This window comes from Rhincodon typus, unplaced genomic scaffold, assembly GCF_021869965.1.
Source record: "Rhincodon typus isolate 14 unplaced genomic scaffold, sRhiTyp1.1 hic_rhity00002513, whole genome shotgun sequence".
Classification (NCBI taxonomy): Eukaryota; Metazoa; Chordata; class Chondrichthyes; order Orectolobiformes; family Rhincodontidae; genus Rhincodon; species Rhincodon typus.
The window spans coordinates 12,062-23,177 of NW_025968151.1; the positions used below are offsets into that span (position 1 = coordinate 12,062).

Genomic DNA, 11,116 nt, shown 5'->3' on the forward strand with positions numbered 1-11,116 from the left:
AATTTACTGTAAGACTCCAGAATGTCACTTCACATTTCCAGCATGACTGCAGCAATGCTTTACACAAAATACACAAAGGGTCGGTGCAGACTTGATGACCTGCTTCCACATTGTGGGGATTCTATGGTTCTATTTCCTCTATTGCGTACAAATTGACTTGCCAACTGACCCAAGAATGGAATCCGTTTGCATCCCAGGAACCGCCTGAACTTATCTGTATTTGTCTGAAACAACAGCTAGATGTTAAAGATTATTATTCGCAAAGTAATTACTTTATATATTTTTTTTAACCAGTTCAAGGAAGATATATCAAAGCGATTCAAGGCACAACCAGAACAACTTGTGCTAATATTTGCTGGAAAAATCCTTAAAGACATCGACACACTTGCGCAGCATGGAATACAAGATGGACTAACAGTTCATTTAGTTATCAAAACTCAAAACAGGTAAAAGTGCAAATGTGTAATGAAATTCATTTCAAACACAGTGGAAGCAAATTGGCTGATCAGAGTACAATCCTCGATTTCTGAAGACCTGTTTGAAATAACTTGTGCTTAGTATCTCCATTTCAAAGCAGTTCTGTTGTCCTATTGTGTGCAGTTCTGCTTAGAATTGCTACATTTGAGGTAATGGGCGAAAGCACATCAAAATAGAACTTAAATATTGATGCATATTGTAGGCAGTATGAACCAGTGCAGCTGAGAGAATGCTGCTGAGTATATTGGAAGTTGCTTTACTGTTTGCATCTACTTTTGAGTAGGAGATGTAATGGCTGGCTGAAAAATGTTTCAATGATTTAAATAGTGCGATGTCATTTTTTGCCTGTAGTATCTCCACCAAGTCACTTCAGTGAAAAGACCATTCTCCCATTGTGCTTGTGCTGGCTCTAAAGAGCAATCCAATTGGCCACAATGCCCTGCTTCTATTCTATAGTTCTGCAAGATTTGTTTCAAATATTTATCTAATTTTCTCTTATTGAATCTGCTTTAACCACCTTCTCAAGTAGTGCATTTGCAGTTCTTAGCAACTTTCTGCTTTTATATGTAAAACAAAGTTTTTCCTGATGTCATCATCTATTTTTTGGCAAATATTTTAAAGTCAGGCCCCTAGTTAATGATGCTGCTTCTGCTAGAAACAGATTCTGTATCTTTCCTCTTTAAATATTTCCAGTGATTCAGACTCTCCAATTCTCTATGGTAAAGAATTCCAAATATTCACTACTGCGAGATGATAAGAAATTTCTTATCTCTGTTTTAAATGACTTTCCCCTTTATTCTCTAACTAGGGTCCTTAAGTTCAAGATCCCTCCATTATTAAAAGCATCATCTTAACATCTACATTACTAAAACAATCAAGATTGAGATTTTTAATAAGACCACCATCAAAATTCCAAAGGCGTAATCTGTTGGTTGTTCTTCATAGGTTGTCACCTTCACCTCTTAATCAACCTAGTAGATAGTCTTTTAACTACATTGTATGTCAGTTGTGATGAGATATGCCTTTAAGAGGGATTTGTTCTATCCTGTTGCTCTTGAAGAGGCTTGTTGTAAACCTGGGCTAAGGTATCTGCCCTAGGGAAAGCAGAGTAAATAGCATTTTTTTTTAAAAAAAATCTAGACAAAAGAAGCATGTGTGGGTGGAGTTAGGCTCTCAGACCCAGGGTTTTAGTTTGCTTTCAGTTGTTGAAGCTGCTAGATATGGATCTCTCTCTGCTGCTGCAAAAAGCTTGAGTTCTATCTCTGCTGTTAGATTCATTCTTTCAGTTTTTTTCCTTTCTTCTGGACTGGAGATAGCAAGTGACCATATCTGTTTTGCTGAATTTGCCTTTGCCAAGAGTGTGCTTGTGTGATGCTGTTATATTGGAGCAGTTGATGATGAGTAATAGTTAAATATTTTTTGTTAAGTAAATTCATAGTTAAAGTTATGCTAGTTCATCTTTTGTCTGTATTTTAATCGTGGTAAGAATAAAGTGTGCTTTGATTAAAGCCTAGTAGTTTGACCAATCAAATAACATCTGGAATGTTGCATCTTATACTTGCTTTCAAATGAAATAAAAGTTGGGGCTTAGGCTATCTACATGATATGTCTTGAGGGGGTTGAGTCTGGCCCATGACAAGGTACGTCCTTTCGTATAGGGATCAAAACTGTACACGGTGCTCCATGTGTAGCCTCACCAACATGATGTACTGTTGTAATAAGATTCCCCTATTTTTAAGTTCCAACTCCTGGCAATGAGGCAAAAATTCCATTTGCTGCACCTGCAGTGCTAACTCTTCTATGCTTCATGCAAAAGAGCACCAAGATCCCTATGCACTTTTTTTGGAGTCTGCATTAATTAATAGTCTGCTCCATCTGCCAGAATTTTGCCCGTTCACTCAACTTGTATGTATCCTCTTGCAGATTCCTTATGTCCTCATGACTGCGTGCCCTTCCATCTACTTTTGTATCATCAAATTTGGATACATCACACACTTGCCCCTCCTAAGTCATAAATATAGATGCCAAATAAATGAGGCCACAGGACCGACCATGCATTTTTTCCAACTTGAAAAGACCCATTAAACCCAGCTCTATCTTCTGTGTGTTTAAAATATCCTCAATCTGTGCTACTATATTACCCCCAATATTGAGAGTTTCTATCCTGTGCAATAAACCTGTATGTGGTACTTTATTGAATACCCTCTGGAAATCCAAATACACTAACTACCGATTTCCCTTTATGAATTTTGCTAGTTTTATCTTGAAAAAACTCTAACAGGTTTGTCAAACATGATTTCGCTTTCACAAAACCATATTTACTGTGTTTGATAATGTTAAGCTTTTTCTAAATTTCAGACTATTTTGTCCTTAAAAATGGACTAACATTTTCACATTGACGGATTTTAGGCTAGCTGACCTGTAGTTTCCTGCTTTTTGCCTCCCTTCTTTAACAGGGGCATCACAATGCCAGTTTCTCAATCTACTGGAACCTCCTAGAATCCAGTGACTTCTGGATCCTCTTGTCTCTGTAGTTGCTTCCTTTTAAACCCTGAAATGCAGGCCATCGAGTCATGGCAACTTGTCTGCTTTGAAAAGGGCCATGTTTGCTGGTGCATGCTAAGTGCAAAACCTTCAGCAGTAGCTACTTCTGTTTCTCATTCCTCCTCAGAAGTAGAGGTTAAACATACCAAAGAGTTGGAGACAAAACAAGTTTGTCATTTGGCTTTGGGAATTGTTCTAAATGTCTTCTCACCCATTTTTGCCACAGGATTGTGTTTCATTTCTCCCCTCAGTTACTGTCCTTATTGCAATTTGAAAGCAGCAATTGTAGAACATTTGATGCAATATTAGTATTTGAATATTTATTGCTTTTGGTTGCCGAGATAATCAGTGGGAATGTTCTTGTTTTTTTAAAAAAAAATCAGATGTGCAATGAGCCTAACAGGAAGATGTTCCCTTTTGTTTTTGACCTGGTTTGAAAGTGAATATTCAAGTTATTGTTCAAGTTATTGAAACAACAGAGGTGCTATATTGACCTCTGAGGACACTACTACCCTGCAGCCTGAGAAACAACAACCTGCCTCTGTTCTCTGTCCCTTAGTCAATTCTGCATCTATACAGCTGATGCTCCTTTAATCTCATGCACTTTAACTTTGTTAGTGAACAAACTCTTTGAAAGTCCACTTAATAACATCAGTCACCCTCCCTTCTTCAACTCTTGCGAAAGAGCACTAACTGAACAAAAGCTAAAAAGCATCTTGTCTTACGATTCCAACTTATGAAGGAACATATACAAAAACATGGAAGTTGTGTGTTTAGCTTATAATGCACTGAGTCATTTAGACATCCAGAATAACCATCATTAGGAGTTGAGGATTTTGAAAGGAAAACGTAGGGTTCAACTCCATTTCTTAAAACAGTAGACCTTATATCTTCAGCTTTGGGTTTAATCCAGTCTTGACAGACTGGAAGTGTTCTCTGTCTGCCGACTGCAGGGATGTTATCAGAAATGATGGTACCCATTCGTTGACGATTGGGCATTAGCCCAGAACACATTATTGCTGAGAAGTTGCATTTAAAATAAGATCTCTTGAGACCATATGGTTGCAGGTGTTGGAAATAGAACTTTGCAGTAAGAAGGTGAGAAATAGGAGCATCTGGCCTGTTGAACCTGCTTCAATATTCAGTAAGATCATGGCTGATATTTTTGTGGACTCAGCTGCACTTATCTGCCTGCTCACCATAACCCTTAATTCCTTTACTCTTCAAAAATGTATCTTTGCCTTAAAAACATTTGGTGAGGTGACCTCAACTGCTTCACTGGGCAGGGAATTCCACAGATTCACAACCCTTTGGCAAGGTTCTTCCTTGACTCAGTCCTAAATCTGCTCCCCCAAGTTCTAGTTTTACCTGCCAGTGGAAATGGCCTCCCTGCTTCTGTCTTTATCTATTCCGTTCATAATTTCATATGTTTTTATAGGATTCCCCTTCTTTCTTCTTAATTCTAAGGAGTATACTCCCAATTCACTCAGTCTGTCCTCGTAAGCCTTTTCAACTCCGGAATCAACCTAGTGAACCTCCAGTGCAGTATATCCTTTCTCCAGTAAGGTGACCAGAACTACACACAGTACTGCAGGTGTAGCCTCACCAACATCCTGCACAGCTGCAGTGTAACCTCACTGTTTTTAAACTCCATCCCTCTAGTAATGAAGGACAGCATTCTATTTGCCTTAATTACCTGTTGCACCTGCAATTTTTCACCATTTAAGTAATAGCTGAGTTTGCTGTTATTCCTACCAAATGGATGTCCTCACATCTATGAACATTGTACTCCATCTGTCAGACCCTTGCCCACTTGCTTAACTTACCTATAATCCCTCTGCACACTTTGCCATACACGTTCATTTTAGTGCCATCTGTGAACTTTGACTCATTACACTTGGTCCCCAACTCTAAGTCATCTGTGTAAATTGTAAACAGTTGCGGTCCTAACACTGATCCCTGAGGCACGTTACTAGTCATTGATTTGTCAACCAGAAAAACGCCCATTTATCCTCACTCTTTGCTTCATGTTTGTTAAGCAGTCTTCTATCAATGCTAATACATTATCCGTAACGCCATGTGCACGTTTATCTTATGCAGCAGCCTTTTGTGCGCACCTTGTTGAATGCCTTCTAGAAATTCAGATGCACTGATTCCCTGTTATCCACCGTGCTCGGTATGTCCTCGAAGAATTCTAGTAAATTAGTTAAACGTGACCTGCCTTTCACGAACCCATGTTGCATCTGCCCTGTGGAATAGTTTCTATCTTGACGTCTTGCTATTTCTTCCTTGATTAAAGATTCAAGCATAATTACCCCAATCAGAGGTTAAGCTAATGAGCCAGTAGTTACCTGCCTTTCGTCTGCCTCCATTTTTTAAAAATGCTGTGGCATTTGCTGTTTTCCAATCTGCCAGAACCGCCTCAGAGTCCAGTGAATTTTGGCAGTAAAAGAAGATGCTGTTCTGATGTGGACCTAAGGCACAAAGTTAAGAGACCTTACTACTAAAATTTGGGCTTGCTTGAGCTGAAATTAAATGTCTGAGATGTGTAGTTTTCCATAATCTCAGCAAAAATGTACTTCACTGTAATCAACATTTAAAGCTTTCACATTCCACAAATAAAAAACAAAAAGTTGTTCTAAAAGTCTCCCATTGTCTTTAAGGCCTCCAGAGCAACAGAGCCAACCTGACAGCCAAAGCAGTACTGCAGCTACTTCAGCAACATCCAGTAGTACGGCCTCAACTACCAGTAGCCTTGGTAAGTCTCATTAATAGAAAGTTAAATAAGTCATGAGTAGGCTACCAGCTTAACAGCTTCGTGGCTTGAGTGGTAAGAGACTGTTCAGTACTGTAAGCCCTAAATTCTCTTCCAAATCATCTCATTATTCATTAAAGTAGGTTAGATCTGAATGTGCTGCCACAGCAAGAGAAGAACCTTTTCATTACCATGATTGTTGGTCTTCATTTGGTAAATATAAAGTGCTTTTACAATCCTGTGTTGAAATTGATGCAGATTGCATTTGAGATTGGGAAAGAATTAGTTTATAAACAAAGCCAAGAAAACTTGACCAGGGCAACCAGTGTGTCAAATCTCCCACGTCCTGATCCAGTGCATTTTACAAGCACTGTCATATTATCCCCTTTTGGATAGGGCAACAGGAATGCGAGGAAAACAGTTTAGGATAATTTAGGAAGGGACTGTGCAATTTTTCCTCTGATCCTTGAATGTAATCAGACAAGCTCCATCTTTTGCTTGTGCTTCTGCGCCTTGAGAGGTCTTAATTTTTATGTTCTTTTAAGGTGTGTTCTTTTTCACTATGATCTGTCATGTACAACAAATTAAATTTTGCATTGGGGAAAGTAAAGCTACTTATGTTACTTTTCTCACCACCACATCCCATCTTCCAGCTCCAAGGCATAAAGAGGGGAAAATTGAAAGTAGCTTCTTATAGCCACATAAGTCGCGATAACAGGGATCTAGTTGCTGTTAGCTTCCTGCTTGTTTAGCCAAGGAATAAGGTGCAACCATCAGCATTTTCCTAAAATAAAGGGGTGAGGTGTAAGTTAGAAATGTTTTTGTCTTGTTTAAACACAGTGAATCAGATTGCATATGTTAGGGAAGTGCTATTGTTATTCATGTGTAACCTAGTCAATTATTGTCTTTGGACTCACTTAGACCTGCTGTACCCTGGCCTACCCTGGTGTTATGTTTTGCTTATTTGTTCATGGGATGTGGGCATCTTTGGCATTTATTGCCCACTTCTAACACATCCTGGAGATGGTAATAATGAATTGCCATCTTTAACCACCACAGTCCTTCGAATAGAGATGCCCACAGTGCCGTTAGGGAGTTCCATGATTTTGGCCCAGTGACAGTGAAGAAACAGTAACAAAGTTCCAAGTCAGGATGGTGAAGGGCTTGGACAGGAATTTCCAGATGGTGTTGTTCCCATGCATCTGCTGCCTTTGACCTTCTACGCAATAGTGATTGTAGGTTTGAACGTTGCTGTTAGAGGAACTTTGAGAAGTTACTGCAGCACATCTTGTTGATGTTGATGGTGGTCGTACAGGAAGTGAATGTTGAACATCATGAATGGGATGCCAATCAAAGGGCTACTTTGTTGTGCAGAGAGTCAAGCTTCATGAAAGTTGTTGGAACTGCACCTAATCTGGCAAGTTTTTTCTTTTAAACCTTTATTTTCGGGGCTTGGGTGGTGTTAGACCAGAGTTTGTTGCCGTTCCTTAATTGCCCTCAAACTAAATGGCTTGTGCAGCCATTTGAGGACAGTTGAGAGTCAACCACATTGCCGTGGGTCTCGAGACACGTGGAGACCAGACGAGGTGAGCCTGGCAGATTTTTCTTCCCCTCTTTAGCCACCACTCAGCACTTTGTTACAATGTGAATTCTTGGATTCTGAAGCAGTCCATGCCCAAATAAAACAATATCCGTGTTTCAGCTGACAAGTGGCATGTAACATTTTCATTGCAAGTTAAAATAAAACAAAGAGCTGCAGATGCTGGATATTTGGAACAAAAACAGAAATTGCTAGAAACTCCACAGGTCTGGTAGCCTCTATGGAGAGAGCAGAGTCAACACTTCGAATCCACTGATCTACTGAATTTCTCCAGCAATTTCTATTTTTGCATCTCACGAATGCCAGGCAATTACGCTTTCCAACAAGAGAATTGACCTCTTATTGGTTGACATTCAATAGCATTGCTGATACTGAATGCTCCACTGCCAACATCCTGGAGTTAGCACTGACCGGAAACTCGACCGGACTAACCAAATAAATATTGTTGCTACAAAAATATGTCGGAGGCTGCAGTGAGGAACTCACCTGACTTGTTAAAGCCTGTCCACAGTCTACAAAGCACAGGTTATGATTGTGCTGGAATGCTTCCCATTTATCTGGAATACTTAGAGCTTTAACAACACTGAAGAAGCCTGATGTAATCAGGACCAAGCAGCCCACTTCCTTGGCACCATATCCTCAACTGTTTACACTCTCCAGCACTAATGCACAGCAGCCGCAGTGTGCACCATGTATAAGATGCAGTGCAGAACTTTACCAAGCTTCCTTGGATAGTACTTTCTGAACTTTCAACCACTATCATCTAGAAGGACAAGGCCATTGGATACATAGGAATGCCATTACCTGCATGGTTTTCTGCAAGCCACTTACGACCCTGACTTAGAAGTACCTGCAGTTCCCACAATCTCTAGTTGGCTGCATTCGCTGCTCGCAGTGTGTTCTCCTGTACATTGGGGAAACAAAGCGTAGATTGGGTGACTGCTTTGTGGAACATCTATGTTCTGTCTGCAAAAAAATGACCCTGAGCTTCCTGTTGCTGCCACTTTAACACACCACCCTGTTCCCTGGCTGGCATCTTTGTCTCACGCTTGCTGTGTTCCAACGAAGCTCAGTGCAAGCTGGAAGAACAACTCCTCATTTTCCGCATGGGATCCTGCAGCTCTCCGGATTCAATATCGAGTTCAATAATTTTAGGGCCTGTGAACTCTTCCATGTCCTAGCCCCCTACCACACTCACCAGGCTTTGTTATCACATAGCTTGCTATTTCACACTACCTATTGTTAGCCACTAATAATCCCCATTAACAGCTATTCCCCCTCTTAGCTAGATTGTTATCAACTCCTTTGTCCAACTGTTCTTCTGTCTCTTTTGGGTTCTATCCCCACCTATCGCTTATTCCTTACCCCCTCTCTCTACCCTATCTTCTGGACATAACCCAACATTTTCCTAGGTACCATCAGTTCTGAGGAAGGGTCACCAGACCCGAAACGTTAACTTTGATGTTTGTTCACAGAAGCTGCCAGACCTGGTGAGCTTTTCCAGCAACTTCTTTCTGGTTCCTGATTTATAGCATTTGCAGTTCTTTCAGTTTTTTTTTTAAATTTAGAAATTTATCCCCATTCCTTCAATGTTGCTCATTCAGAATTTGAAACTCCCTCTGTAGAAGGATTGTGGGCCTATCCCAACAGGCACATGGATTGCAGCAGTTCAAGAAGGCAGGTCACCACTACTTTGTCAAGGGAGACTAGAGATGGGCAAAACATTGCTGGCTCAGTCAGCCCATTTTGTAAAAAGAAATTCTTCACCCACATTTTTTAAACAATTGACAATGGTTTCCTGGTTCCTGCCAGACTAGCTTTTTTATTTCCAGATTTATGAATTGATAGCAAAGCCAATGAACATCATGCAATGGTCATTGAGCATAGTCATTGCTCTGCATTTGTGTGGCATGACTGTTACTTGCCATCTATAGCCCAAACCTGCATGATGCCTGGGTATCACTGCATATGGACACAGAATACTTCTGACATATTAGAAATGATGCCAAACATTATCCAATCATTAGTGAACTTACTCATTTCTGACCTTTTAATGGTAGAAGGTCGTTGATGAAGCAGCTGAAGATGGTTGGGCCTAGGAACTTTTACAGTGATGTCCTGTGGCTGGGATAATTCGTCTCCCACAATCTTTGTTTGCTATGACTCCACGCAGTGCAGCAGATTCCTCCTGAGGTTTATTCATTTGTGGTTGTGTGTGGAAGCTAGCTGAACCTATGATGCTGTTGAGATTGCACTTAAAGCAACATACATTTTTTAAAAAAATTGAACTTGTTTGACGTATTTGATGTGTTGTATTCCAGCACTGACCTGTTATCTTGTGTGTTCCAGGTGGATTGGGAGGACTTGCAGGTTTGAGCAGCTTGGGACTGAATTCATCCAACTTCCTGGAGTTACAGACTCAGATGCAACGACAGCTCATGTCGAATCCAGAAATGATGTCTCAGATAATGGAAAACCCGTTTGTACAGAACATGCTGTCTAATCCTGACATGATGAGACAATTAATTGTGACTAACCCACAGATGCAGCAGTTGATTCAGCGAAATCCAGAGATTAGTCACATGCTTAATAACCCAGACATAATGAGACAAGTAAGTCAGAATGAGCAAGTAAAGAGATTACATTTTTTTCCATGTCCTGAAAATCAATAAAAATTGCATTGCAAAAAGTACTCTGTTCTTTCTACCAAGCAAATGAAATTCCCTTCTCAATATGTCAACAAGTTGATGTCTCCTGAAAACCTCAAGAATTCCCAGAGAGAAAAAAGACAGGAGCAGTTGTAATGGCTGAATTGCCTCTTTTCATTCTGCTGCATATGCCCATACTTAGTACAATTTTATTTGTCTCAAATGCTTTGGGACTAAATTTAAGAGACTTGCAATAGATGGTTTTTTAAAAATGTTTTCATTTTAGCAAGTGTATTGATGCAAGCATAATTTTCATTGAGTCTAAATTCTGTGTAAAGAGCTACTGTTTTGGTCATATTTTAATTTGTCTTTTTGAACGCATGCACTACTTTTGTCTGCCTGGTTAGTTTAACTGTTGTCATTTTTCCAACTAGACTTTGGAACTTGCTCGAAATCCAGCTATGATGCAGGAAATGATGCGAAACCAAGACCGAGCACTTAGCAACTTAGAAAGTATCCCAGGTGGATATAATGCCTTAAGGCGAATGTACACTGACATCCAGGAACCAATGTTAAATGCTGCCCAAGAACAGGTAAGTAAGCAATCATTGTCATTCCTTCACCAGGAAGAAAAATTTTTTTAATTCCAGTTCAGCATCCTAATTGGATGGAAATACTGTATTTGTGCCCTGATTTTTCTTTTATTAAAGCAGGTGGCATACTTGAACACTTAACTACAAACTGACTGAATTTTTGTCATGAGATAACAAGGTGCAGAGCTGGATGAACACAGCAGGCCAAGCAGCATCATAGGAGCAGGAAGGCTGACATTTCGGGCCTGGACCCTTCTTCAGAAATGGGGGAGGGGAAGGGGGTTCTGAAATAAATAAGGAGAGAGGGGAAGATGGGTAGAGGAGAAGATAGGTGGAGAGGAGACAGACAGGTCAAAGAGGCGGGCATGGAGCCAGTAAAGGTGAGTGTAGGTGGGGAGTTAGGGAGGACGGACAGGTCAAGGGGGGGGCGGGATGAGGTTAGTAGGTATGAGGTGGGGGTGGGGCTTGAGGTGGGAGGAAGGGATAGGTGGGAGGAAGG

At 40.4% G+C, this 11,116-nt stretch overlaps 1 protein-coding gene across 1 annotated transcript; it reads left to right on the forward strand.

Annotated features, from left to right (window-relative positions):
• The first annotated feature begins 240 nt into the window (after positions 1–240).
• Positions 241–10,673, forward strand: LOC125481532 (ubiquilin-1-like). The gene is made up of 4 exons (XM_048593221.1): positions 241–446; positions 5,685–5,779; positions 9,726–9,988; positions 10,459–10,673. Exons 1-4 carry the CDS (start codon positions 241–243, stop codon positions 10,666–10,668), a joined length of 774 nt encoding a protein of 257 aa, XP_048449178.1. The 3' UTR covers positions 10,669–10,673.
• Positions 10,674–11,116: the final 443 nt, after the last annotated feature.